General features: G+C 54.6%; 12 protein-coding genes and 1 non-coding gene across 13 annotated transcripts; 5 read left to right on the forward strand and 8 right to left on the reverse strand.

Moving 5' to 3' along the window:
• Positions 1-87: 87 nt before the first annotated feature.
• Z517_00853 (uncharacterized protein) lies at positions 88-1,256 on the reverse strand (the record flags this gene model as incomplete). The annotated part of the gene is made up of 2 exons (XM_013433817.1): positions 88-180; positions 246-1,256. 2 exons carry the CDS (start codon positions 1,254-1,256, stop codon positions 88-90), a joined length of 1,104 nt encoding a protein of 367 aa, XP_013289271.1.
• Positions 1,257-2,092: 836 nt separating this feature from the next.
• Positions 2,093-3,972, forward strand: Z517_00854 (uncharacterized protein; the record flags this gene model as incomplete). The annotated part of the gene is made up of 7 exons (XM_013433818.1): positions 2,093-2,265; positions 2,321-2,422; positions 2,479-2,540; positions 2,590-2,681; positions 2,735-2,874; positions 2,928-3,133; positions 3,239-3,972. The coding sequence occupies 7 exons, from the start codon at positions 2,093-2,095 to the stop codon at positions 3,970-3,972; spliced, it is 1,509 nt and encodes a 502-aa protein (XP_013289272.1).
• Positions 3,973-4,388: 416 nt separating this feature from the next.
• On the reverse strand, positions 4,389-6,828 carry Z517_00855 (uncharacterized protein; the record flags this gene model as incomplete). Its single annotated transcript, XM_013433819.1, has 6 exons — positions 4,389-5,424; positions 5,479-5,516; positions 5,562-5,657; positions 5,712-6,534; positions 6,571-6,652; positions 6,702-6,828. The coding sequence occupies 6 exons, from the start codon at positions 6,826-6,828 to the stop codon at positions 4,389-4,391; spliced, it is 2,202 nt and encodes a 733-aa protein (XP_013289273.1).
• A 452-nt stretch (positions 6,829-7,280) lies between these two features.
• Positions 7,281-7,682, reverse strand: Z517_00856 (uncharacterized protein; the record flags this gene model as incomplete). Its single annotated transcript, XM_013433820.1, has 1 exon — positions 7,281-7,682. The coding sequence occupies one exon, from the start codon at positions 7,680-7,682 to the stop codon at positions 7,281-7,283; it is 402 nt and encodes a 133-aa protein (XP_013289274.1).
• Positions 7,683-8,389: 707 nt separating this feature from the next.
• Positions 8,390-9,379, reverse strand: Z517_00857 (uncharacterized protein; the record flags this gene model as incomplete). Its single annotated transcript, XM_013433821.1, has 1 exon — positions 8,390-9,379. The coding sequence occupies one exon, from the start codon at positions 9,377-9,379 to the stop codon at positions 8,390-8,392; it is 990 nt and encodes a 329-aa protein (XP_013289275.1).
• A 1,324-nt stretch (positions 9,380-10,703) lies between these two features.
• Positions 10,704-10,973, reverse strand: Z517_00858 (uncharacterized protein; the record flags this gene model as incomplete). The annotated part of the gene is made up of 1 exon (XM_013433822.1): positions 10,704-10,973. One exon carries the CDS (start codon positions 10,971-10,973, stop codon positions 10,704-10,706), a length of 270 nt encoding a protein of 89 aa, XP_013289276.1.
• A 1,952-nt stretch (positions 10,974-12,925) lies between these two features.
• On the forward strand, positions 12,926-14,125 carry Z517_00859 (uncharacterized protein; the record flags this gene model as incomplete). Its single annotated transcript, XM_013433823.1, has 2 exons — positions 12,926-13,267; positions 13,355-14,125. The coding sequence occupies 2 exons, from the start codon at positions 12,926-12,928 to the stop codon at positions 14,123-14,125; spliced, it is 1,113 nt and encodes a 370-aa protein (XP_013289277.1).
• Positions 14,126-14,269: 144 nt separating this feature from the next.
• Positions 14,270-15,767, reverse strand: Z517_00860 (uncharacterized protein; the record flags this gene model as incomplete). The annotated part of the gene is made up of 2 exons (XM_013433824.1): positions 14,270-15,666; positions 15,719-15,767. The coding sequence occupies 2 exons, from the start codon at positions 15,765-15,767 to the stop codon at positions 14,270-14,272; spliced, it is 1,446 nt and encodes a 481-aa protein (XP_013289278.1).
• A 358-nt stretch (positions 15,768-16,125) lies between these two features.
• Z517_00861 lies at positions 16,126-16,228 on the forward strand. The gene has a single exon. It is a non-coding gene; the product is annotated as a tRNA-Leu (tRNA).
• A 994-nt stretch (positions 16,229-17,222) lies between these two features.
• On the forward strand, positions 17,223-18,923 carry Z517_00862 (uncharacterized protein; the record flags this gene model as incomplete). Its single annotated transcript, XM_013433825.1, has 1 exon — positions 17,223-18,923. One exon carries the CDS (start codon positions 17,223-17,225, stop codon positions 18,921-18,923), a length of 1,701 nt encoding a protein of 566 aa, XP_013289279.1.
• Positions 18,924-19,454: 531 nt separating this feature from the next.
• Positions 19,455-21,481, forward strand: Z517_00863 (uncharacterized protein; the record flags this gene model as incomplete). Its single annotated transcript, XM_013433826.1, has 7 exons — positions 19,455-19,954; positions 20,005-20,113; positions 20,166-20,222; positions 20,273-20,661; positions 20,726-20,896; positions 20,958-21,006; positions 21,080-21,481. The coding sequence occupies 7 exons, from the start codon at positions 19,455-19,457 to the stop codon at positions 21,479-21,481; spliced, it is 1,677 nt and encodes a 558-aa protein (XP_013289280.1).
• A 216-nt stretch (positions 21,482-21,697) lies between these two features.
• Positions 21,698-23,485, reverse strand: Z517_00864 (uncharacterized protein; the record flags this gene model as incomplete). The annotated part of the gene is made up of 1 exon (XM_013433827.1): positions 21,698-23,485. One exon carries the CDS (start codon positions 23,483-23,485, stop codon positions 21,698-21,700), a length of 1,788 nt encoding a protein of 595 aa, XP_013289281.1.
• Positions 23,486-24,027: 542 nt separating this feature from the next.
• Positions 24,028-25,984, reverse strand: Z517_00865 (uncharacterized protein; the record flags this gene model as incomplete). Its single annotated transcript, XM_013433828.1, has 3 exons — positions 24,028-24,537; positions 24,615-25,058; positions 25,124-25,984. The coding sequence occupies 3 exons, from the start codon at positions 25,982-25,984 to the stop codon at positions 24,028-24,030; spliced, it is 1,815 nt and encodes a 604-aa protein (XP_013289282.1).
• Between the last annotated feature and the right edge of the window lie 1,194 nt (positions 25,985-27,178).

A 27,178-nucleotide genomic window follows, 5' to 3' on the forward strand; every position in this document is an offset into this window, starting at 1 on the left:
ATTGTGCTCTCTCAAATTCGTATTATATTCATTTGATGCCTATGACAATGTCTATTCATTCCAACCACATCCTGCGCTCCATACTAACTAGGTGTACTTGTTCTTTTTGTGCGCGACGCGCTCGGCCTCGGGGTCGATCGTACTACGGGGGTCCTTGAACTCGAGCCATCCGAGCATGGGCTGGCGGGGGGTTAGCAGGAGGAAATGGAATCAAGGGAAAACTGGAGGGGAAAAAAGGAGCTCACATCACTCAGGGCGTAGCCCATGATCTTCTGGATCCTGACGGGAAGGGTTCTGGCAATCTCGGGCGGCACCGCGAGGTACTGGTTCTCCTCCTGGCGCAGCCACCCGCGGGTCATGAAGCAGCTGAACAGCAACCGTTCCTCGTCGGCGGTGGTGTTGGCGCTGCCGCCGTGGTAGCAGCTCGAGAGCATGATGAAGCCGTCGCCGGGGTTGAGTTCGGCGTAGTGGGCGAAGCGTTCGTCAGGTGGGTGTTCGGTCGCCTCGAGGTGGCTGGCCGGGATGAACCTCGTGGCACCGTTGGCCTTGGACGTCTTTGTGCCGGCCACGAAGAAGCCAATCCCGTACTCGCGCGAATTGGTGCGCGGGTACACGTCGACCCGCGGCCGGTCGGCGTAGTGGATGTCGTCGTCGCGGTGCAGCGGTTGGTCGTAGCTGTTGCCCGGCCGCACGGAAAAGGCGATCGTGTTGTTGAGCTGCGGTGGCGACACGTTGAGCGTGTCGCGGTCTCCGTACCACGGGTAGCTCTTGGTGGTGAGGAAGCGCTCGCACACGGCCTGATAGAGGTCGTTGCCGACCAGGTCGACGGCGAAGGTGCGAGATTTGGCGCACAGTCCAAATGCCCGCCGCGTCGACGGTGGGAAGAAGTTGTTGCCGGCCTCCCAGGGCACGTCAGCCTCAAGATACGGCCGCACATCCCGTTCAATCTGCGCAAGCGACTCTGGCGACAGGATTCTCCGCACTACGACGCCGCCCACGGCCCTCAGTCCTTCGACCACGTCGTCCACCTGCGCATTGGCTGCGTCGAATTCAGGGACCGCGACTTGTTTGCGGGCCGGCCAGGCCTTTAGATCGCTCCCAGCCAACATGCGCTCGTACGAGATGAAAGCATCCTCATGGCGCACCGTCGGAGGCGCAAACGACGACTTCGTCCCGTAAGAAGGAGCAGCCGCCGGCGGTGCGGTCTTCTCCAACACGGCCACCTGTGTGATCTCTTCCGTCCCGAGGCTACCCATGATGTGAGATAATCAGCAAATACTGGCCAGATAAGAGAGAAGCACTCGGGTTGTGTATCAACAACTATCAGTGCGACTAAACGCTTTTCCTTTTTATCTCACCAGCGATAACGCGGATGATGCCAAAAAGGGAGTCAGCAAGTTGCCCGTCGGCATGAGGAAGCAAAAGACCAAATCACCAAGGCAGATCATGTCTCTTTCATTGGTGGCACGCAGTATGTTCCTGCAGCAACGAACACGTCCAGCGACATGTGCCACGTCTGCCACGTCTATCAGTCTGCCATGTATCAGGCTCGCTGAGTTGCTGGGATCTTGCTGGACAGTGGCAATTTTGTCCCGTCCCGAGACCGCTCCCTGGCCAATTCGCCGTCGAAACGCCCTTCAAACACCGAGGAAGATCGACTTCCCCACGACCCAAAAAGTCGCTAGTGGTGTTATAGAGACTGTTTCTTGCCACCTTTGGTCATCATCTATTCCCGTTTCATCATTGGATTCTCTCATCTTCGACCCTAAGTACCATGTTGGCCATGCTCCCCACCCGAACGTGGCGCCTCCGCTCAGTCGCCGACCCAGAGGCCGCAAGCCTTGCTCGCGGTTGTCTACAGCTAGATTGATGTCCCCAGAAAGGAATCGCGTGGCTATCTCCCCGAGGATAGGCAAGTGGTCCGCCATCAAATTTAACTGACATATCGCGGCTGGGCAACTCTTGATCGAAATATGCATATATATGGAGTCGGGGGATACATGAGAGCCAACCCTTACCAACCTCACCTGATCGTTCTGTTCAGGATTCACCCAGGAGGACGACAATTCTCGGTCACATTTACTTTGGAGAGATGGCCAACTCGAGCGCCCTCAAGGGCAAGCTGCGGTTGAACCGCCCCTTCAACCAAAATTTTCTCATGGGATGTATCCTCGCTTGTCTGCCTGGGATATACCTGGCCTTGACGGGTCTGGGGGCTGGTGGAGGTCAACCCACTTCGCAGCACGTTGCATCCATCACAAACTCGTATGTGTCAGGGCGTGCTTGTGAGATGGGGTTTCGAGATCTGACATTTGTATAGCATTCTTTATGGCGTCTACACCTTCTTTGGATGGTGTGCCGGCACGTTCCTGAACTATTTTGGCCCAAGCATCACCGTCTGTATTGGCGGTCTTGGCTATCCGTGAGTTCTTATATCTGTTGTTGGAACGACAAGAGGACTGATTTTTCTCCTGCCAGTCTATACGCCGGTTCTCTGTGGGCTTTTGGAAACGGTGTTGACCAGGCCTTTCCACTGTTTGGTTTGTCACTCTTCCCTTCGAGGAGAGAAACCCTTGCTAAGAATTATAGCCGGTGCCTTTCTCGGATTCTCTGCCGCCCTGCTCTGGACAGGTGCCGGATTCATCCAGTTCGCCTATGCGGAGGAAAAGGACAAGGCCAAGGTGAGACATTGGGAACAAACCACGACGGGGTTCAGAACTGACGAACCATATAGTACATTACGTATCAATGGTCTCTGTCGGCCGTCGGCGGCACCATCGGATCGCTCATTGCCTTTGCGGCCAATTTCCACAAGACCAGTGTCGATGGCGCCTCCGCCGCGGTCTATATCGTTTTCATCATCATCATGTGCATGTGAGGAATCGCCACGACCAAAGCTGCAAGAAGCAACTGTCTGACCTGTCTAGTGCCATTGTCGGTGCCTTGCTGCTGTTGGTCAAGCCCAAGAACGTGGTCCGCGACGACGGGCGTCACATCGCCGTGTTCAAACAGCCCAACATCAAAACCGAGATTGTGGGAGTGTGGAAGGTCATGTCAGACCCCAAGATCATCATTCTCCTGCCGGCCATGTTTGCCGGTGAAATGATTCTCGCTCCGGCGAGTAGTATCAATGGTGAGTTTTCTTTACGCAAGCACGTCCTTCAGGGAGGAACATCTGCATCATCATCACTCCAGCCAGATTGACAAAAGACCTGGGTTTAACACGCTTTTTTGACAGGCTACTTCTTCAATCTTCGAACACGATCCCTAGCTAACTTACTTTTCAACTTCATCATGATTCCGGCACCCCTGTTGCTCGCGTGGGTCATGGACAGCCCGAAAATCAAGTCGCGCAAAATGCGCGGGGTCGTCGGCGTGACGGCGATCGGGACCATCACCATGGCGTCGCTGGCGGGCGTGCTGGGCTGGATCTGCGTGCACGACATCGACCGACACAAGACGCCGCCGGGGGCGGACTGGACCGACGGCAGCGCGGCGGTGGGCTACATCTTCCTGTACCTGTTCTTCGGCATCGTCGACGCGTGCTTCCAGATCGTGGTGCAGTGGACGCTGTCGGCGCTGACCAACGACCCCGTGCTGTGCGCCCGCTACGCCGGCGCCTTCCGCGGCACCGTCAGCCTGGGCATGTGCATCGCCTTCACCCTCGACGCCCGCACCGTCAGCTACAAGAACCAGATCATCATCCAGCTGTGCGTCTACGCCCTGGCCCTGGCCTCGCTGTACTACGTCATTTTGACCTACGTCAAGGAGACAAACTACTTTGCCGAGGAGAACGTCATCGTCCCCGTCGCGTTCGAGGAGAAGGCCATCGTCGAGGGCCTCGTCGCCGACGACGTCATCCGCCGCGAACGCGAGCTCGAAAAGATCGCCCGCGGCCTCGCGCTTGACGAGGAGTCGAACGAGTCTAACGAGGCAGTGGCCGAGGCGGAGACCGTCCACGTCAAGGGGTAAACAGGCCGCAGCGGTGATCGAGAGGTCTGGGAGGCCGGCAAGACGAGGTGGGCGAGGACGAGCCACGAGGTGAAAATAGAATATAGTGATAGTGCCAATCAATCATCAAAGACCCGACTCGTTCAGACATGATATAGTCTAGCTTACCGAGTACATATAGAGAGCGATGTGTCCCAACTTGACCGATTCCAAGACACTACAAGATTTCGAACATCTTCATGAAATCGGGCAAAAGTCAAGCTTGGCTTCTCATACATCTGAATCAATCAATTGAATCCTCTCGCGTATACCGTAGCGCGTTACTGCCTGTCTATCTATTTATCCTTGCATCGAAAGAGAGGGACTGGGTTCCCCGGGTGCGTGATAAACATCCATCCATACATACCCTTCTCATAAGTAAAGTATCCATCCCTGTATCATCGAAATTGCTGTTGATGTTGAAACTGCGCCTGGTCGTAATACATGTCCCAACCCCAGCCGGCATTGTCGTCGTGGGCCATCATCTGCGCCTGGAAGAGAGGGTCGGTAAAGTACATTTCGGGGGCCCAGTCGGTGTGCGCGCCGTTGGACCCTGCCAACGATTGCACGGTGGCGTCTTCAAACGGTTCTCCCAGTTCACCGGCGGCGGCTACGGCGGTGCGACCAGTAGGGGTCGCCATCGAGGGCCTTTGGCCGTGATCTGAGCCGTCCACACCATCGTCGTGTCTTATCGTTGTTGTCGTAGTTGCCGATACCGGACGTCTTCCTGTCCGAGAACGCTTATTCATCTTCTTGACCAAGTCCTCGTAAAACATTTGAGCCTGCTGGGCCACGGAGGAACGGCTCCCCAGCTTGCGAGCCCACGGAAGGCCGCGCTGCAGGTTGCGCACGCCGGTACGCGAGGTGGCCGGATCGGAGCTGTTGGCCTGACGCGCGTGGAGCACCATGGCCAGGTCGAATTCGTGGATGCCAAAGTTCCACAGCGACCCCAGCAGGTCCTGCCGGTCGAGATCTTCACAGACATGTGAGATGTCTGCGGCCGCGCGGAACATGGTGTCAGTCCCCTCGGGAAGCAATGTGCAGAACCGCAGCAACGCCGCTTGGTAGGTGATGTGCAACGTGGCTGTCCACAGAGTGAATCCCGTGCCCAAGGCGCCCCCGCCCCCGCCGCCGCCACCACCAGCAGAGCTTCGAGGTGGTTGTAGAGTCGTCGGTATGCCCTTGTGCCACTGTTGCAGCTCGGTGAGGAGCGCCAGGGCTCGAGAGTTGCGGTCGAGGTTATTGCCTCGTCCACCGCCCTGGTGATCACGGTATCGGCAGGGCCGAAGAAGGTCCAACCAGCTAGATATTATGAGACAGAGATTGACTAATTCCAAAAAGAACCGCGTGTGTTCGGCCGACGGTAGCGAGCCGGGATATTCGGGCTGAAAGTCGGCCTCTGTCAGGTATTCGACGTCGCAATCAGCGAGGTTTCTGCAGAAAGATTAGACAAGAACCCTCAAAGGGACAAGGGCCGCAGTCTCTCACATGGCTCTTGGACGACCCCACTCAAAAGAACACAACGTCTATATTGTCAGCACATATGGTCATGATCGCGGATCAGCACCTACATCGTGGACAAAAAGCGACCACCAGATACGCTTCCACTGTCTTCGCATCGGTTCGCTTGCATTGGCTTTGCCCAATGCGCGGTGCATCCCTAGGCCCTGCGGAGGAGAGTTAACACAGATCACCCTGGGGAACGACCGGAACCGCCTTACTTGTGCTATCCTCACGGCGGTGCCGAGACACAGCCACATGTTTTGCAGCGTGTCGTCACAGCTGTCCGAGACAAACGTGCTAAAGAGGAGGTGAGACTGGACCAGCACCAGACGGTCTTGTTCAAATCTGTTCTCGACCAAGGCCTTGGCCCGGCCGTACAGTCTCCAGGACACCTCACCGTGAGGAAGTTTGAGATTGGGATGCTCGAATGTAGTTGATCCGGAGAGTAAGACGCTGTGTAGGAGGAGAAGGGACACGTTGGACGGCTTCGGCGCGGCCGAGTATCCTTTGAGAAAGGCGGACCTGTCGAGGATGGGCAGCGTGGCGTGGACGCGGTCGAAAAAGGCCGCAATGAAGCTGTCGGCCACTTCAGGGCTGGGGAGGGTAAACGAGCCGTACAGGTCGAGGACGGCGAGTTCGGACAGGCCCATGCTTCGGGGAATTCCCCCGTGGGCACGTTTGAAAAAGGGGGCATCGCGATAGTGGTAGACGTCGGTCTGGAAGCCGCGGCCGAATTCGTTGGCCAGCAGTCTTGCAACCGTCGTGTAGTTGTCGTTGAACGTGACCTGGTAGTCGCTGATGGCACCGAGCGAGAAATCTTGGGCCACAAAGTCCACCAGGATCGAGGTCTCCTTGGAAATGTCACCAAACCCACCGGGAGACACCTCGATCCTTCGTGGGCTATCTCCTTCCCCCAAACTGCCAAACCGTGCTCGGATCTCGTCCAGCGCCGAGGGGACTGTGATGCGGTCGACCTGTTCGACCACCTCCGCAGGACTCGACGGGTTTGTGGCGCTGGCGGTCCCGTCAGTTCCAACATCGCTCAATATCAGCGGCGGGCCAGCGCCAGTTGCATACCTCGGCGCGCCCAACGTGGCTGCTTCTACAGCACGAATAGGACGTCTCCGACGTTGGAGCCGGTCGCAGGACAGACCAGAATCTTCACACCGCGTACACGGATGGCCTCGCGTGGACAGGTCACATCTCACCTTGCGGAGATGGCAGCTCGTACATGCCGCCGCCGCGGACTTGGAACCTGGATCGCAATGAGTCAATCTTCCATGAGGCAACAAGCGCACAAATACCTGTCCGGCCGGACCGCTGCGGAGTGGTCATTGAGCGATTGTCAGGGAGGGGCAAGCGATGCCATGGATTTCAGGCTCGTAGATTGTCTCGATTACATCCCTCGTACGTTTTAGTATAGTGCATTGGGGGGGAGAGAAGTGAGGCAAAAGGGCGCAGGGTGGTACAGTGCTTCGTAGTAGGTCTTAATGGGGACATTGGGGTTGTATCGGGTTGGTTTTTGGGGGTAAAGCTAATAACTACTGGTGGCTAAGGGAGACGCCCAGTGGCACCCAATGGATTACCGAGCGCCCAAGTCTCCATTGGGTAGGCGGGGTTCCTTGGTGCGGCGGGCAGCGCACTGGCAGTGTCACATGACTTCGCGTACTTGGCGTGCGACGCGGGTGTCTCGAGGACTCCGAATTCCATCTCTCATCCCTCCATTTGTAGCTTACAGTCATTTCCTCTTGCACCCTCCCTCCCCACTCCCTCCACTCCCTCTCTGCTCACAATGTCGCCTCGGCCTGAATCTCGACAATCATTTCAGGAAAGCACAGCTTCGATGAGCCGACACACGTCCAGGTTGGCCGGTGACCAGGGCATCGCTCGCGCCAGATCTTCATCATGACGGGTTCAAGGTCGGTGTCGAGCATGAATGTCAGGAACTTGTGCACACCCAGCAGGCCCTTTTCGACGCCGGCCTTTTTCAACGCCGCCTCGACGCAGTCAAACGCCGCCGAGATCTGGGCCTCCGCAGACGTTGTCACCACCTTGCCTGTCTTCAAGTCGCACCCTGCCTGACCGGCCGTGATGACGATCTTGGCCGACGCAGGCAGTACAACAGCTTGGGAGAAGCCGTGGTTCTGGGCGAATTCGCCTGCGGGTCCGTCGTATTGATGGAAGCTCATCCTGAACGCGTTTAAAGCTTCTCGAGTTGTGTTGTTTGTGTGGTCTCCTGTATGTCATGTCAGTGAAGGGAGGCGTGTATAGGAAAGCCTGGAAACGACATGCCTGATTGTACTTTACGCGGCAACCTAGATGGACTTGGATCGAGCAACAGCAATCAACCTTGCACCTCTGGATGTGGACGAAAATCAAACAACGGTCGGGAAGGCGGTATCATCTCGGGTTCCTTATAGCATCTCCAAGTGGAATAGTCTTCACATGGCTCTAATCTTCGATAATCTTCGACAAACAGCTTCCGATTCCCGCCAGGGACCCTCTTCAGGTTCCACAATCCTCGGCGCTTGAACTTTGGTCGGCCACCCTCCGCTAGAACATCGCTTCCAGTACCATTAGGACAAGCCCGCCGTCTACGCCACACCCGTCCGACCGATTTAATATCGGTGTTCCACACGATAACTTGGCCGTCGAAACGCCGTGACGCCGCCGAAGCCTTATCGACGAGAGCCCGACTCTTAGCTACGTGCGATGCGAGGCTGGGAGGCACGAAGACCTGGATTGTCCTGCAAGGCTGAGGACACATCTATCAACACGTGGATAAATCGGGATACATGGCGGCTGAATAGAGATATGTCTACAACATACTGCAGCTGGCTCCACCACGAACGCGAAATCAAATTCGATAGTTTATGGGATATGAAAAGTGACACTATCAACTTCCATAATGGTCAATCTTCTCCTTGGCCTGACCGCCGTTCAACAACAAGTTTCGCGGGTCGTCAAAGTCAACCCATCCAAGCCAGGGCATCGACACGGAATAGCCAATGATCTTCTGCAGCCGGGCGTCGTACTGCCTGACGCTGTCGAGCGAGTTTGCCAGGAACTGGTTCTCCTCCTGCCGCAGGATGCCCTTGATCATGAAACAACTGAACACAAGCCGTTCTTCGTTGGTGGTGGTGTTGGCGCTCCCTCCGTGATAGGCGGACGCCAGCATTATGAAGGCATCACCGGGCTCTAGCTCGGCATAGTAACAGAGGTCCTCATTAGGCGGCTGCGTCTTAGCCCAGAGGTGACTGCGCGGGATGAAGCGTGTAGCGCCATTGGCCCTGGTCGTCTTCTTACCGGCGACAAACAGTCCCACGGCACAATCGCGGCCGATATTGTAGTCGGTATGCGAGGCAAGCGCCGGTAGCTCGTTGTGGTAGTTCATGTCATCGCGGTGTAGCTCCTGGCGCTTAGCACCCGGTGCGATGGAGAAGACGATGGTGTTGTTGACCTGCGGTGGCGCGACCGACCGCTCAAGTTTTTGACCCAGCCAGGCATCGTGTGTCGATGAGATGAGTCGATTGCAGACCTCTTGGTACAGCTCATTGCCGAGGACCTTGCGCGTGAACGTGGGCGACTTTTCCACCAGGCCCGTCACCCGGCGCGTCTCGGGCGGGAAGAAGTCGCCCTGCCACGGTTGATCTTTGAGGATGTACGGACGCACGTCGGCATCGATGTTCTTGATGTCGTCCCGGCTGACGAGGTTGCGCACGATACAGCCTCCAGTGCGGATGAGCGACTCGACGACGTCGTCAACGGTGGCACTGCTCGCGTCAAATGCGTCGACCTTGGCCGCACGGGAGTCCTCGGCCAGGTGCTTGGGAAAGCCTCCCGCCGGCGCGTTGGGGAGTGGTTCTTCGAGACGAGACGGCGACATATCGAAGCTCGTTAGGATATCTTCAGGTTCAATCACCGAGCGATTCAGATGCTCAAGCAATGCCGCCTGACCTTTTTATGTCCGCGGCCTTGTCTCTTGATCCCACGTTGTAGGATTTTCAAAGTCAGGGTCAACGGCTGCCGCTTAGCTAATGAAATGAGACAGTATCGTGGTATGACACCCACCACCCAAGGTGCCCGGACACGCCCCAGTCCGCCTTTTAGGCCGCTGAGACCGCGAACATTGTAAAAAGCCGACATATGCGCGGGAGGAATACTTCGTTCCGTATGAGGCAGTTGAGATAGTGGGGACAAGATGGGGAGAACGGAGAATCGCCTCACGAAAACATTGGCTGATTGTACCGACACTGAACCGTGCTGCCGGCGATTCAGCGGACAATGCGCGGCGCACAGGGGCACGAGTGGATGTTGGAGATACACACAGCGTTTCCACTCAATCCCCAACGACGATCATGATGCCGCAGACAAGTCGGCTTCCAGTCCGTTGTCAGAGCGAACTGTTGTCCAGGTCCAGCCACGTATGGAGAATGACCCTGGGCCCTAGCAATCGCGCAGTCTGAACATCACATTCCTGCCCATGAGACTGGGTATGCTTGGCTAGGATGATATCTACGGCTGAAAATGATCTTGGTCGCGTCGAATCGCCGTGTCACTGCCGGCCGACCTCCACAAACACGTGGCAAGAGGACAGAGAGACATCGAGACATCGAAATTGCGACAAAATAAATGCCATGTAGATGTCGGATACTGAAGCGCCACGATCTATCAATCATCTAGACCATCTACACGGTCTGCACAGCCACAGTACATCAATATACTCCCTTTTCCGCTCTACGAGGCCGTTGAATTGCCGGAGCGCCGAGCAATTCAAGGTGTTGGCCAATGGTCAAACTAGCAATGAGTAACCTGCCGCCCCAGGCAGGTCGAGATCGAGACCAGGACACCCCAGACCGGCCGCGAAGCCAACTATCATGCGAGAGCAGATTGAAAGGTGCTCATCCGAGATTGAGAGATGAAGATTTCGCCGTCCAGCCGAGAATCCCATAGTGCGAGTCATGATAACGGCAGTCCACCAGCCCAGCCAGCTCTTCTCGGCCACCAAACGGCTAGGACGAATTTGAGTCATACTGCCTACGAATAGGCACAGTGTTCTGCGAGTAACAGCAGTGTGTCGCCTCGTTCACGATTGATTACCGTGTCCCTGCCATTCAACCACTTATCGCACCACTGGAGGGATTCTTGCAAGAACCCTATCTGCGGACCAGATGTAGCGAAGTTGGGATACCCATGGGCCGATGGTCCTGTCAAGCCATTGCACGACATTCGAGGCGTTGTAACATGCGAAACACCACGTTCGAGCACTCGCACGACCACGCACCGACGAGGCAGACGGGGCGTTGTATGGCAGAATAGTCTTGATGGACTGAAGCGTGTTTGCGGAACTCGTCGCGTTGCTGGTGCTCATGCCATTCGACCATCCAGTTCCAGCCGGCTTCCAGACGACTCATCCACAGGTCCCGCCACTTGTCGCCGACCAGGGCCGGATCAGGAGGTGTCGAGGCGATACAGAACATCGTGGCGCATTAGTCGAAGTCGCCGACCAGGAGACAGCCTCGCTCATGTGATGCACGTTGTCTGCATAGCGGTCGTCGGTCGAGCAGAGAGGATGACCGCCTTCAATGCAGATGTGCGTCGAGCTGTCACTTGCAACCCGTCAAACGTACCCCACGAGATCCTGATCATGCCAATCGACCCTCAACGTCATGCTTGAGCGGCGATCCACTGTAACACCTCGAAGGGGTTCGTCCTGTTCCTGCTGGAGATATTCGCCAGGGAAGATGCCGTCCGAGCCACCACTGCCTCTTGCAAGTCGACGCGACCACAGGCATATCCATACGAGTCGACTTAGGAGTGATTAACAACGTCTCATCCTGCCTTTCCATTGCATGTTCGGCAAGGTATGTACTGGAGAAGGGCTGGCCTTGGGTTTGGCATGGTATCTTCTGGCTGACAGTTCATGGCGGACAGCACAATGCTGTCGAATAGATGGATCTGAAGGACGATATCGTGGTCATGTTGCCCTATCGGACGTTCCAGAGCCACGAACGGGGTGTCCTTGTTGGACGCAATGAGAAAGCAATGGTAAAGAGGGTGTTGATTCAAGTTCAGACAATAATACCTGGAAGAGACACCAGTCTCGTTGCACACAATGCCACATATGCTAAGAGCAGGGACCTACCACCACTGTCAGAAGAGACGTAAACAATATTCTCTCCCTTATCTGCCATACCTAACACTGAGCACTCCATTTCGCAGATCCTCAGCCTGTGGTGCAGCGACAATAGCTCACGTGTGCAGTATATCTACCGCTGTGCGATCTAGTGACCATCTCGCATCATTTCTCATCTCGCTGAAGCTTTCGTCTAAGATCCGACAAGTCCCTTGTCAGCCAAAGACCAAGGCTGGTTCAGTGGCGGGACCGATCTTGTTCCCCTTGAACCCTCAGATCCCAGGACGGCGTTGGCACCTCCCAAATATTCCCCCTTTGGTCGTTGGTGGGCTGTTCATACAATCTTGATAGGAATCGTCCTCCTCCACCACACGCATCATACCCGTTCGAGTAGCAAAAGGGAGATCGTGGAGTGATCCGCTCTGCTCAGTCAGTTTGATCCTCACCCTCACCCCGCCCTTTCTCCTTTTCCATGTGCCATGCCCGGACCCATACTCGCCTTACACCGACATGCGAAGTGTGCCGTCTCGTTGATATCCTCGCATCATTGGATCATCGAGCGACGTCTAACCCGAGGCGTCGAAGTTCTGGAGAGGCAAGCGTGGAGAGCTCAGGAGGGGGAATGTGTCGCTCTGCTCGCATTGCTAACTACATTCAGGCATGGTGACCAAACTCTCTTTTCTCCGTCTCCTCCTCCTTACCTCCTAGTTCGATCAAATTCGAGGTTCAATACGGGTGGTAGATAACAAACCATTAGTTAGTCTCGGGGTTTCTTATCAGTCAGTGGCCAAGCGGCAAGGCTGTTAAAAGCACCCAGTCAAGAGCCAAGAATGCCACGATGCATATATTTACCGTAAATGGAACAGTGTAGTCGGTACAGTTCGACACCAAGGCGCTGGGAAGCATTTGCAGAATTGGAACTGGAAGGCTGTGGATTTCGCTTGGTTCCGGGTCTGGAACTTGTCACCTAAATCTTCCTCGCGCCCCGTGGGGGGTGTATGGATCAATCTGCCTGTCTCGTACGGACTGGTGTACAACAACGATAATCAGGTTCTCCATGAATATACCTGATCGAGATAGATAACATGCCGCTATCTGTCGATCCCTCTCTCCAATCTAGTCTAGTCTTCCAGTGATGCCTGACAAGGAGAAGTGTAGGTACTACTACTTCAAGGTCCAGGACAAACCTGTCAGAGATAAAGAATGTAGCGTGCCCTTCAGACAACACCACTTGCTCATCCCATACCAACAAGTGAAGCCCATACAACCAAGTCCTCATCTCAGTGACTACCCAAAATGGCAGCCGACATCGCAACTCCCCTGACTGCCATCCCCACGGCGGCGGCGGCGGCAGACCCAGCAACACTTCTCAATGACCTCGATGACCTCGACCTGCCTGACTTCGACCCAGCAATCCACCTCGCGTTCCAACCACCCGCCCAACGCCACACGTTTGGCGAAGTCGGCCTCCCCAAGCCGCCGCACAATGTCCCCGATCTGTGCTACACGGACCCGTTCCCCCTGTTTTCCGCCGAAGGGGTGCGCATCCTGCGACGGGAGATGCTCAGTAAGCCGATCTTGGACAAGTACCTCAAGTCGTGGGAGCGAGCTCCGGCGTATGTGGCCGGTCATGAAAAGGTTGGTTTTGATTCTCTGTTCCTAGCGAGCGCGAAGCGAGAGAGATGGAGTTAGAAACGGGTTTGAGGCTGATCCTGAGAGCGACAGTCGGCAAAGTTCATGCTTCAGGCATGGCAACATCCCGCCACTCAGGCTGCCATCGACAGAGCCGCTGGGTTCCCGCTCCGTCGACTCTACAAGACGGGCGACATCGGCATGCTCAACATCCAACTCGGCCCCGAAGGGTTGGCTGGCGTCTATAAGCTCACGGAGACGCCCCTGCCACCACAATCGCCGCTCGAATTGGAAAAGTCCGTGTACGACAACGTCCCGATCGACTCGTGGCACAAAGACCAGGTCCCTGTCGTGTGTGTGGTCATGCTGAGCGACACGAGCGCCATGCAGGGCGGCGAGACAGCCATCAAGACCGGCGACGGGTCCATCGTCAGAGTCAAAAGCCCGACAATCGGAGGAGCTGTCATCATGCAAGGCGGGTGCACCGAGCACGCGGCCCTGCGAGCGACCAATGTTCCCGAACGAATCAGCATGGTGACCAGCTACACGTATGCGGATCCCAATATGGACGACCGGTACTCTTCCCTGCGGAGTGTCGACCCTGCAAACGACGACATGGCCCTGATGATCAACCTGTTCCTCAAGGACAAGCTCACCCGCCTCCGAGGCCGGATCGATCTGGTTTTGGCGGGCCTGGCCGAAAAGGAGGACACCGGAGAAATGATCCGACGGGGCGAGGTTGAACAATGGATCAAAGACCAAACGGAATTTCTGCGGCGCAGTGGGTGGGAAATGTTTGAGAGAGTCCCAAATTTCTTGCACAAGGATCCGCCAGAAGACGTGATCCGGGAGTACCTCAAATAGAGCCAACAGTTGTAGAGTCTAGACGGAGTTCTTCAGCCCGAATTAGTTGATTATGATTGATCGAACCAGCAATTCCTCAAGGCGCCGTAAACAAATTGCTTTCCGTTCGTTGACACAAGACGCAGGAAAAACCAGCATACTGCGTCAGACGGCTATGATCGGGGTGCCTTTCTGTTCCCATTGACGAGCAAGGAGTGTCCAGTCAGAATTCGAACTTTGCCAGAGCTCCTGGAGAAAGATTGAGATGTTGGTATAGTGTTCAAATCGCGTGTTCGCCGATAACCTCTGGCAAAGCCCACTAATGAACCCCATGCGGTTTTTGTCGCCCCGGCAAGAGGTTCCGGCAATGAACAGAGGCCATGCCAAGTTATGCAAGGCCACGTTCATGTCCTCAAACTGGTCTAGCACTTTGAAAAGCTCATCCGTGTGCAGTACCATCTGCCGTTCCTCGTCATTCTCAGAGGATGTGCTCAGACGAGTCAACGCGTAGAGGATTCCAGCATGGTGGTACGCTTGGACGAGTCGAATAAAGTCTCTTCTGTGCAATGCGGTCAGCGTCTGTGTGAGCGTCCCTGCAGCCAGCAAAGTCGAGCCGCTTGCAAGCTTGAATTCCGCTTCAAGATTTTCCACCTGTCTCGCATTCTTGGCATTACGGAAAGACGTTACGGTGATTTGGTGTAAGATCTTGAGGAAATCACCAAAAGGGACGTCTGGTTGTGATAGATGTGGCAAAATAGCGTGCTGAACGTGCTCGTAGTTGAACAATGTTGTGCAGCACAGGACGTCGTAAATGGCCAACTGGTTTTTCAGAAAGATGGTGAGGTCATCATCAGGAGGTCGTTTCAATGCCAGTGAATTCATCAGAATCCGGGCGGCTTGCCTGTGAGATTGTGCATGAGATAGTTCAGACTTCACCAGCGAATGGTTTGAGAGGATGAGCATTGCGGCCAGAACGTTAGCAGTGACTCCTCCGTTGACGTCGATCTGTGGATCGTCCATATTGTGTTCCGTCATCTGACGCACTCGTTCGGTGATCATGAGAATCGCAGCTTCGCCCGTGGACTGGGAGAATCCAGGTGGGAGGTAGTCTTCATCTTGCATGTGTTCTGCGGAGATGGTAAGAACTGCCAGACGGAGGATCACATCCTTCTCTGCCAGAGGAATGACCAAACGCTTATACTCATTCTTGTCCGAGTCAAGCCAGACCATCAGTGGTGCAATGTTGGCGGCATAATATTCAAGGAGACGTTGTGCTGTGGATGGTGGCAGCTGCTGGGCCAAGGCAAGACCGAACTGGTAGTTTGGGGTACAGATTGTTTCATCATTGACTCTCTGGAGAGGTTGAGCATCCAGGTTCAGAGACTGAGTATTCTCTGCATCAGGCGCGCCACGGCCTTTGAAACGACCACGGACAGCAATGGCATTCGTCCAACGGAATCTTGGTCCGTAGCCAGGGCATTCAACACCTTTTCGTGCACATTTCGTGCAGAATGGCAGGGTACGGTCGCAATGTATTCGCCTTCTGTTGCACACACGACAGTCTGATGAGGTTAGGCTAAGATAAAGCTCCAATGCCTCTAGGGTCTTTCGTACCTTTGGTTGCCAGTGCGTTTGATGGTGGGCTTGACTCTCCGACCACCATCGTGGTGATTACGGCTCCATACTGTTAATGATCACACAGGACCCTTAGATGAGCTTCGAGTAGCATTGGAAGGTTTATACGCCGGTCGACAACGCATCAATGCCAGATTGGAGGTGTTATCCTGTCTAGAAGGAAAACAAGACATCGTGGATTGTGACAAGGCGACCGATAAGGACCGAAAGTGGAGCCCGGTCAACAAAATGCCAAGGTATGGAAAGAAGCCCTTTGACGCCGAGACCACCTTGGCATTTGCACTCACGTAAGCAAGCGAGAAGAAATTTGAGTTTATATATTTCTTTGCAAATACTTCTGTCAACAATTGTCCTGTTACGCAGTCAGTTGTATCAAACCATTATTCGGAGAGATGGCCGAGTTGGTTATGGCGTCAGGTTAAGGCTTCAGTCTTGACACCACGTTTCCTGATGGGGCAACCCGCGTGGGTTCGAATCCCACTCTCTTCATTTTTGTTTTTTTTAGGTCACCTATCTACAACCATCTATAAACCTATTTATTCCAAGGGTCGAATTACTATGTTCTTTAATATTCTTTTTTGACTCCTGTAAGTATAGATAGATGACTTCGAGCCTCCTGTTGTCGAAGGAGTCCGTAACTTCAAATCCTCTGCCTACCGAAATGGTCATTTTCTTTGCTTTTCCGAGGCTTCATAGGGCAAAGTATTAAATACCTTGTGCAGTGTCCGAGAATGCCTTGCACTTCATTCAGTCCTGCAAGGCTCGCCGATGATGCTGTTGACAGACAGACACGGCAGCGCGCTTGGCCCTATTCACTCTCAGGGTCTCATTGACCATCACGAAGCGACAGCTCTAGCATGGCCGCCAAAAAAATCCCTGCTCTTTCCCACGGTAGTGGATGACACAGAATCTGGATTTCTATCGACCTTGCGCTGAACGCGTGTTCGGCTCGCATAACTGAGGTCCCAGGTTTCATCGGAAGGTCATATCCCAGTAGGGATACTTTTTCCAGCCCTAACTGGATCGACACATTCACTGTTGCTTGTCCCCAGCCGACGTTGCAACGTTAGCAATGTCGAGAGGGACTCCGCGATAACCAGTGGTGAGGATTGATTCGCTGAGCACGAGGTACGCCGCCCTACAACAAGAACCACCGATCTACGCCCTTGTGGTTGACGGCGTCTCCTTTTCTTGCCCCCATCAGGCTTAGCTTGGGCTCGACAAGGCGTGGACCCCATTTGCCGAACGAAGCACCGAGTAAATATGAACCCACGATCGCGCCATCTATTTGGTGGCCATCCTTACTTACTCACAAGATCGCGGCGTGCAAGGTTAGGGTATACTGTATCGGAAAACAGCCAGCCTGACGCTATCAGTGTGAACAGTCCTCTAGGTTCAGCTCGGCCTTTCGGAAACACTACGATCAAAGGGGTGATTTTATACCCGTGCGGGCGTCCCTACTGGACTGTTGGAAAGGCGCGGCATGGGCTCTATTGATAATGCTCTACCTGGACAATGCGCCCACAACGTCTCCAGACCCAATGGACTTGGTCAGGGCAGTCCTCCACTCCGAGACCTTGGTACACTGGCAAGGACTCTGGCCCCAATCACGACGGCAGACCTGTTCAAGGCTGAATACTATAGCAAGAAACCAAAGTCAAGTATTGATGTCAGCAAGTTTCTCAGCCGCGAAGGACGTGTTCGACAGCCATCGTCGCTGAAAGCCAGCGTGGCCGAGATGGGCGAAGACATGATCAGCCTAGGCACAGGCCGTCCATCGCCAGATACATATCCTTTCGAGAAGGTGGAATTTACATATTCTTTGCCCAATGCTAGTGCCTGGAGTGGTCAGGGTATGAATGGCAACGGACCCCGAGGCAAGCAAGACACGGCCGTGGTATACAAGCAAGACGTGTCAGCTTCGATCGATCTATCAATTGCATTGTCCTACGGCTATTCCCTTGGGCACGAACAGCTCATTCAGTACCTTACCACCCACGTCTCATATCTCCACAATCCACCCTATTCAGATTGGGAGATCTGTCTTACCGGAGGAAACACACCGGCAATGGAAACTGCCTTTCGCAACTTCACAGACCCCGGTGATTTTGTCCTGGTGGAAGAATACACGTATTCAGGGATGATCGAGGCGGCCGCAGCATTGAACCTGATACTGGTCCCTGTTGCCATGGATGACGATGGTCTATCTCCTCAATCCCTAGACAATATCCTGTCAACCTGGGACGAAGTCCATCTGGGAAAGCGGGCGCCGAGGCTGTTGTACACGATACCCACCGGACACAATCCCACAGGCATAACCCAGCCGCAGCATCGCCGGCAGGAGATAATGGATTTGGCCGAGAAACACGACATTGTGATCCTCGAAGACGACCCTTATTATTATCTGCACTTTCCACAAGGTCTTGGAGGGTCAGATACTGTCTCGCCGCCGTCCTACCTATCGCTCGACACCGCAGGACGCGTGATGAGACTCGACAGCACGTCCAAGATTCTCGCGCCAGGGTTGAGATTGGGTTGGCTGACAGCGCCAAAGGCCATTGTCGAGACATTCCAAGCCGCACATGACCTCGGTTTCATCCATCCGAGCGGCCTGAGTCAGCTGGCTGTGTATAAGCTGCTGTCGGAGACATGGGGCCACGAGGGATTCCTGAATTGGCTCAAGGCTTTGGCGGGCAACTACCAGGAAAAAGCTACAGGGATGCTCGAAGCCATGGAAATGGAACTTGGAAGGGGAATACTGGCGGATATATGTTCTTGGGACGACATCCGCGCGGGCATGTTCATCTGGTTGAAGGTGGACTGCAGCAAGCTGATGGACGTATCACGAACACAAATGGACGCAGAAGCAAGACACCAAGCACTGTTGGACATCGAGACCAGGATCTATGCGGAGGGGCTGAAGGAGGGGGTGCTCGCCTGCAAGGGCAGCCATTTTCGGACGCCCCTGTTGAAGTCCACTAGTGTTGTCAATAGCAAGGGCCAGATGTCAAGTGAACTTGAAAGGACTCTTGCCCAGGAAGAGGACGTTGTTTACTTCCGCCTGACTTTTGCGTCTGCTGAGCAGGCAGCTCTTGCGAAAGCAGTTGGACGTCTTGGGACAGCACTCCGTAGGGTATTCACTAATGTCACCAGCAAAATAAGCCCAGAGACAGCCTCTCTCTGAGGAAGCGAGCATTATAATTTATCGACTTCTAATTTGTTACCGAGATTCTAGTGCCATCCGAACAGCTTCGCGTGCGGTACAAAAGTCCACTACTGACATGCATCCACAGACACGGTGAACCCATGTGGGAGGGCCATACAAGCGAACAGAATGCCAAGTAACCAACTTCGGGAGGAAGAGTGAAGACGCAGGGCCAAGATATGCCGAAGCCTTTATCTTCGAGGCCTTGGGGTTCGGCTGCTGATCTGGGCCCAGCACGACTGATAAGAAGTCTCCATTTATCAACCAGTTTCGGGCTGGACGATGTTTCCTGCTTTCAAAGGTACCAATTCTCTCTGACCTATCGTATGGATTTACCTTGTCAGGAAGCTGGATCATTTTTGGCCACGGACCTAATCATGTTCGCAATCCTGTCCGTCTTACCGCTGTCAATCGGCAGTAAACGTTGTTGGCCATGATGTTCTATAAGATATTCAGGTGCCCCGGGGCTGATCCCGTGTCTGTCACCACAGCTGAAAATCCTCATCTCCCATGGCGTCCATCAAGTCCGTACCCTCGCAGTCAATAGACAAGATGAGCGAGAAGCGTGGCTATGAGGTGCAAGAAGGCGAGGCGGCGGCGGTGGTGGAAAACGTCGACTCCCTCAAGCGACGATTGTCGAATCGGCAGATGCAGCTCATAGCGATTGGCGGCTCGATTGGAACTGCGCTCTTCGTCAGCATTGGATATGGACTCATCGAAGGCGGACCCGGCAGCTTGTTCATCGCCTTCACCCTGTACTCGTGCGCCCTCGGCCTCGTCAACAGCTGTATGGCCGAGATGGCCGTCTTCATGCCCGTCAGCGGCTCCTTCATTCGAATGGGATCCAAATGGGTCGACGAGGCTTTCGGGTTCATGGTCGGCTGGAACTTTTTCATCTACGAGGCTGTCTTGATCCCATGGGAGATTGCGGCGCTGAACCTCGTGCTGACCTACTGGTCCGACAACATCCCCAAGGTCGCTATTTGCCTTGGGTGTATTGTTCTCTACGGGTAAGTTGGGTCTTACAGCTGGTAGTTCTTGATTAGTACTAACATGTCAGATTGATCAATCTCTTTGCGGTCAAGTGGTACGGCGAATCCGAGTTTTGGCTGTCGGGCGGCAAAGTGATCCTGGTCTTTATCGTCTTTGGCTTTACCTTTGTCACTATGGTATGCACAACTTCTGAGCCTGGTGCCATCGGCATTTGATAACAGAGTTCAGGTGGGAGGGAACCCGCAGCACGATGCATACGGATTTCGATACTGGAACAACCCTGGGGTGAGACATTCTCAACATGCACTACATCGACTCTTACTTACCCAGTGCAGGCTTTTGCAGAGTATGTCACAACCGGCGCCCTCGGCCGCTTCGAAGGGTTCCTGGGAGCCCTGTTCATGGCTGCATTCACCATTGTGGGCCCGGAGTATGTGGCCATGGTCAGCGGCGAGGCCATGTATCCGCGGAAGCACCTCAAACAGGCCTTCAAGACAGTCTACTGGCGGTTCGGCATCTTCTTCATTGTCGGCGCTCTCTGCGTCGGCATCGTAGTTCCCTACAACGATCCGACTCTGAACGACGTTCTCAATGGAGGTTCCGCCGGCACCGCAGGCGCATCGGCCTATGTGATTGCGATGCAGAACATGGGCATTAGCGTTCTCCCGGACATCGTGAACGCTCTTCTCGTCACGAGTATCTTCTCGGCAGGAAACACTTACGTGTACGTTTTAGTTCAAATTCCTGGTGACAGTTCCCCAAGACTGATGACGCTTCTCTCTTCACAGGTACTGCGCTTCCAGGACGCTCTACGGTCTCTCGCTCGACGGGCATGCGCCGAAGTTCTTGCAGAAATGCACAAAGGCCGGGGTGCCCATCTACTGCTTCTTGGTCACCATGCTGTTTCCGCTCTTGTCGCTGCTCACGCTGGGCACGAGCAGTACGCAAGTCATTACTTGGTGCGCACCGTCCGTCCCTCATCGTTTCAAACCAGAAGAGACTCTAACTTCAAAACACCAGGCTAACCAATCTCACCGAGGCGTCTCAAATCATCGACTTTATCGTGATGGTAAGAACCTCCTCGTGCATGCGTTTGATGGTAGCTATATTATATTAACTAACCCGGCGGACGTGGTGAACAGTGCATCATCTACCTCTTCTTCTACCGCGCGCTCAAGGCACAGGGCTACGACCGCAACACCCTGCCATACAGGGGCTGGGGCCAACCGTACGTGGCCTGGGTGGCCATGATATTCATGATCTTCATCGTCGGCACGTACGGGTACACGACCTTCCTGCCCGGGTGGTGGGACGTCGGCGTCTTCTTCTCCTACTACACCATGTGCTTCGTCTGTCCGCTGCTGTACGTGGGGTGGAAGATCGTCAAGAAGACCAAGATCGTCAAGCCCGAGGAGGCAGATCTGGTCTGGGAGCGTCCCGTGATTGACGCGTACGAGGCGAGCTTTGTCGACAAGCCGCTCGGCTTCTGGCAGGAGATCAGGCTGCATCTGCCCAAGTTGGGGAAGAAGGGGCCAGCAGCTTGAAAATTGATGTGGAGGGTTCCCCCTGTTGCTTCTCTCATGAGGAGCATCGTTTCTCGGATCTCTGACCTTTGGGCCAGATGTAATGTCGCGAGTATATATGGCAAATATGTGTGTGCAATATGCGTCATACCGCGTATAGTCTTGAATGTTAGGATCACAAGATTAAATGCCCAAAGTTTCGCCGTTTAGAGTCTGTACACATTATTTTGTTGGTTACTATTGACTCGCTCCGCCCAAGGCAACCTTCCTCTCCTCCTGCAACAAATCCAGCAAAGGCCCCTCGAGCACATCCTCACGATCGAGGACAATCTCCACCATCCTCAACCCTTTCCCACTCGTCATCTCCTTTGACGCCAGCACCCGCTGCAGATCACCCCAGTCGCGTACCGTGGCCGTAAAGACGTCGTCGTCGTCGTCGTCGTCGGCCTCGGCACCCAGAAACGACGGCGCTTGCAGGTACCGCCACGGAGCGACGTCGTTGTAACTCTTCCGCAGCCCGTGGATGCAGCGCTCGATCGTGTACCCGTCGTTGTTGAGGAGGAAGATGACCACGTCGAGCCTCTCGCGGATGATGGTGCTCAGTTCTTGCACCGTCATCTGGAAGCTGCCGTCGCCGATGAAGAGCACGGTGCGCGGGCGCGCCGGCTTGGTGTCGCCGTTGGATCTGGACGGGGCGGAGAGGAGAAGGTCCCTCTGCGCCAGGGCCGCGCCTTGCGCCGCGGGCAGCATGTACCCGATCGAGAGCCAGGTGACCGGCGCGAATACCCTGGTGTCCTGTGGGAGGGACATCTCTTGCACGCCGTAGCCGGCAGTGCCGGTCTCTCCGAGGACAATGTCCCCCGGGCGGATGGAGTTGGCGAGCACGCGCCAAAGTCGATCCTGGGTCACTTTCTGTTTGCTTGGAAGTAGCGAATGACACACCATCGGATGTTTCTCTGGCAATTCCGGTCCTGGTACCGCTGGCAGCGTCGGTGCCAGAGCACTCAGCTCCTCGCGCAGGCCCGACACCGCGGCCCGGGCTCGGACGTCGCGAAAGATTTGCGCGCCTATCCGTACCTCATTGTCCGTGTAGCTGATGGTGACGGCCTGTGGGGGGATGCTCGTCGAGTCGAAGGTGTTGGTAGTGCTGAAGTGAGGGCCGAAACATAACACGAGATCGGAGCTGTCCACGAATGCCTTTGCCTTGGGGTCATAGCTGCCCCGGTAGACGCCGTGGACGTTGGGAGCCGTCTCGTCCACGAGGCCCTTTCCAAACACGGTGACCCAGGTAGGCCACTTTGTGAGTCGGACGATGTGCTGGACGTCCTCGGTGATTCCGAGGGCTCTGCTCTCACCGTCAACCAGGATGGCCGGGTGCTTGGCCGTCTTGATCTTCTTCAGCACGAGCGACAGCACCGTGTCGTGGGCAGGTGTGATGGTGCTGTTCATCGAAGTGACAGCCGCAGATAGACACTGTGAGTATAATCGGTCTGCTTCGACAGGTGCATCCACCAAATCCACCGGCACCTGGATATAGACCGGCCTGCTCTGCAATAGACACTGTCTTAGCACCGCATCAATCTGCTCTGGTGCCATGAGAGGATCCCAGAGACTCGCCTGCGCGACCGTGATCTGGGCGTGCATCTGGGCAAAACGGTCAAAATTCCCGTCTGCAAACGTGTGGTGGACCTTCAGACGGGAATCCTGGACAGACCTCTCGGGTGTGCCAACCACATGCACCACCGCTGAGCGTTCACAATATGCGCCAGCGATGGCATTGACAGCAGAAAGTTCCCCAACCCCGAAAGTGGTGATCAGTGCTCCGAGGCCATTGATCCGCGCATACCCATCGGCAGCGTATCCCGCGTTCAGCTCATTGCAGTTGCCCACCCAGTGCAGTCCCGATGGCTCAATGTGATCCAGGAGAGTCAAGTTGTAGTCGCCAGGGACGCCGTGGATGGAGCGCACTCCAAGCTGATGAAGACGTGTGAACAGGTACTCTGCAAGCTTGACTGTTGAAGGCATTTCGGGTCAGCCACAGTCAGGAATGGATTCTGACGAAGTAAACCGGCTGTCGCAAAGTTCGGGACACTTTAGAGATTTATTGCAATGAACCGCGCAGGAGGATTCCATTTCTTGACACAACTCCGCAAAAGAGGGTGAGTCGGCATCTTTTGGGCCGTATTCACTGCAACGCAAGAACTGACCCATTCAAGAACAGAGATGAATAGACGGGTTTGCACTGGCTCCGATGGCTCCATAGACCACGACGACACACCATACAACACAGCATAGAATCATTGGGGGCTTTTTCTACACCATGTGGAAGGGTTCGCTCAACGTGCCATCGAGATGACTCTTCGTTGTAGGCGACATCCCCGTCACTTTAGGCGACTCCACATTTAACCCATATTTGGTTTAGCTCTCCATTCTATGCCCATTTCTGGTCATTTCCCCACGCCCTTGTTCGATGCCTCCAGAATTCTAGAACGAATCCCACGAGCCTACCTCGTTGGGACAGACACATGGCCTCAATTACAAATTGATTCGTATCCAGTGGATCTCTTCTAGATCTTCCCTCTTTCCAAGAACGCTGTCGGGATCTCAACATGCTTGGCCCGCAGATACTCGGCGACGTTCTTGCCGAGAATGTCGTATGTGCTGCTACTCGCAACGCCACGGTCCAAGTGATCCAGCAACAAGAAATGAACGGCCCAGATATTTGGGAGCTCGAACCTCTCGACCAGACCGCCCTTGTAATCTTCACCGAGAAGCTCCTTGACCCTGGCAATGGTCAGCGTCGACCTGAGCCACTCGTACTCGTCCGCGTGGCGGACGTAGAAGCCGACGTTGCAATTGGACGATTTGTCTCCCGACCGGGCATGCACGATATATCCCAGCGGAGCCGTGGTCGTGGGACCCCAGGACGTCAATGGGCGTGGATTTTCAGGGTCATACGAAGGTTGGTGACGTGGGTAGGTCTGGGTTTTGGTCGGGGTGGGAATGTCGATCGTCTTGTCTGGGAGGTGGAGCTGGTGGGAGACGACTCCCTGAGGGATCAATGCTACCCAGAATTCCTGAACAACAGAAGTCTCAGGTCAGTCGGACGATTCTTTCATCACATAGACATTTTCACAAAAGGGATAATCCTCACATAATACACCTTCGGCGTGCCTTGGCGCATATCCAGGCTGAACTGCGCGCCAGGGTACGTCTGCATGACCGTGTCCACGACGGGCTGCAAGAAGACCGAAGTCGCCAGATCATCAGCGTTCCGGGCTTGGGCAAAGACTCGGAGGTCGCACGTGGCAGACTCTTGACTGCGCGGGTTGTCAGGGCTCCTGCCATTCAGAGACACCCTGAAACAGTGGTATTTGTCGATTGGAAGGACGTCTCGGATCTGCGTCTCGAACATGGCTGCCTTCTCCTCAACGTCCAGGCCGACCACGTAGAAGTGAGTCTCGGCCTGGTAGCCGCCAATGGCAGTGACGCCGACCTTGGTAGTGGGTGGTGGCGGGAGGCCTTTGACGCCCGAGACCTTGACACGGTTTGGACCAAGCTGCTCCATGCGGATGTTCGAGAGCTCGGCGACAACATCCTAAGCGGGGTCATCAGTTCTATACGAAGATCTAGATTGTTGTGGCTCTCGAAGGTAAGACTTACAGAGTTGAAATACCACGGGCCCTGAATTTCATACAAAAGCTGGCTCTTGCAGGTTTCAATCGACACGATGCCATTAGACCCCTGCTCCTTGGAAATGATGCACGTCCCGTCCTGTGCAAGCTCTGCAATCGGGTAGCCCAGGTTGAGAATGCTTTTGCCAGTTCCGAGAGACTTGAACCCTGACCAGTTGGCTCCGCAGACGTACGCGCCACATTCGATCAGATGGCCACAAACAAGAGCACCAGCGAGTTCATCCAACTGGTTTTCATCCCAGCCGTGCCACCAGAGGCCAGCGGCAATGACGGGAGCTGGATCAGACACTCGACCGGTGAGGACGATATCAGCGCCCTCGGCCCAAGCCTTTGCGATGCCACGTCCACCAAGGTAGCACTGCGCATAGATAGGGTCAAACTCCCAAGTCGAAAAGTCCTTGTCCGTAGTAAGTCTCTGCAGCTTGTCTCCCTTGGTATGCAAGGCCTTGAGGTCCTCGATTGGGATTTCGTCCCCTGACACCCACGCGACTTTCAAATTCAAACCCTTCCTCGCAATCATTTCTCTGACATGTTTGGTGAGGAGTTCCGTACCAGAGGCCCCCGCGTTGGCTGCGAGCTTGATCTTTTTGGCCGCCAAGTGCTCCAACGCCGGTTCCAGTGATTGAAGGAAAACCGATTCATAGCCCAATGCTTTCGGGTCTTGTAACTTCTCCGCGCCCCGAGTGGTCATGTTGTACTCACTCATCCAGTCGCCGAAGATAACGTCGACGTCTTCGTTCTGAGCCATGCGTGCCAGAACTCCATGGTGGTCTGTGATTCCTCCTTCACAGCCTCCGATCCGCACGGCACGATTCTGGATGGACGGCATTGTGTGATAAGAGGTGAATCGAGGAGGTGATGCTGTTTTGGATGTTGAGAAAAGGAGATGAAAGGAAGGCGTGTCTCGTAATACAACGTCACGACTTTTTTATATGCTACCTCACAAACTTTGAATGACAATGGTCCTATATGATGCGGCGAACCGGCCTGGAGGATTGTGAACCGAGAATCCAGCACCAACGGCACGAACCAGGTCTTATGTCTTCCAGAGACTTCCCCGCTGTAGGAATCTTGCGGTATATCATCTCCCTGTCCATGAACCTGGCGTGGCAAGAAGTCGAGAGCTCGGAGATCGCGACCTCCGAGCTTGGGAGCATCCACCCCAGTTGGCAAGAGTCTGTCCAATCAAGTTGATTGATAGACACCTACTAGCGGATAGAGAGGAGGGACGCGTAGTGGAGGGGAACCAGGAGTCGTACGGTACGAGCACCCCGAGTACTTCTGTGGATGGTAGCAGAAGTATATAAAAAGAAGTGGGATCAGTGGGGATTTTATGGGTCGGTAATCCCCCGCACAAGCAGCCGAGGGTGTCAACATCAGTTCTTCTGGGATTCAGGACCGCTGTGACTCTCTCTTCAGGACAGCCTCCTTGAACAGTGTGGCAGATCAAGTGATTATAGTAAGGTTCCTCTGTTTGATCCAGCGCATCCTAGCCTTGGGGCTATAAAAAGACAATACAGCCAGACGAAAGCCAGTAGGTCGAGTATTTGGACTCTGGCTTGAGCAACGGCGAGCGTTGAACAGTTCATATTAGAATGAGCTGATCTTTTTTCAATTGGTTTATGGGCATTACACGAACTTATATAACGACATCCAGTATGATATTTTCGTCGTAACTTTTGAAAGCAGATCAATAGCTCGTATTCTGGACCCATAGGCTCATGACAATAGTAGGACATTAGGAGTACAAAGTAGAGATGTGAGATATAGACTAGAGACGCTCATCTATCCTTCATAGCCATCAAGGAGACTGTAGTAGCTCAATCTTCCGCTTCACGCTTGCGGTCCAACCCTCCAACCCTGCAACTTTCCAGGCATCAATTCTCCATGTTTGTGGATAATGCCAGTGGGGAAGGAGAATGAATACCGAGTCTGGGGAGTGGCAGCGCCGGGTGGAAAGCCAAAGGTCACCACACGCACACGTCTCTGAACGACTTGGAGAACCGAAGATGGCAAAGCATAT

This window comes from Fonsecaea pedrosoi, assembly GCF_000835455.1.
Source record: "Fonsecaea pedrosoi CBS 271.37 unplaced genomic scaffold supercont1.1, whole genome shotgun sequence".
Taxonomy (NCBI): Eukaryota; Fungi; Ascomycota; class Eurotiomycetes; order Chaetothyriales; family Herpotrichiellaceae; genus Fonsecaea; species Fonsecaea pedrosoi.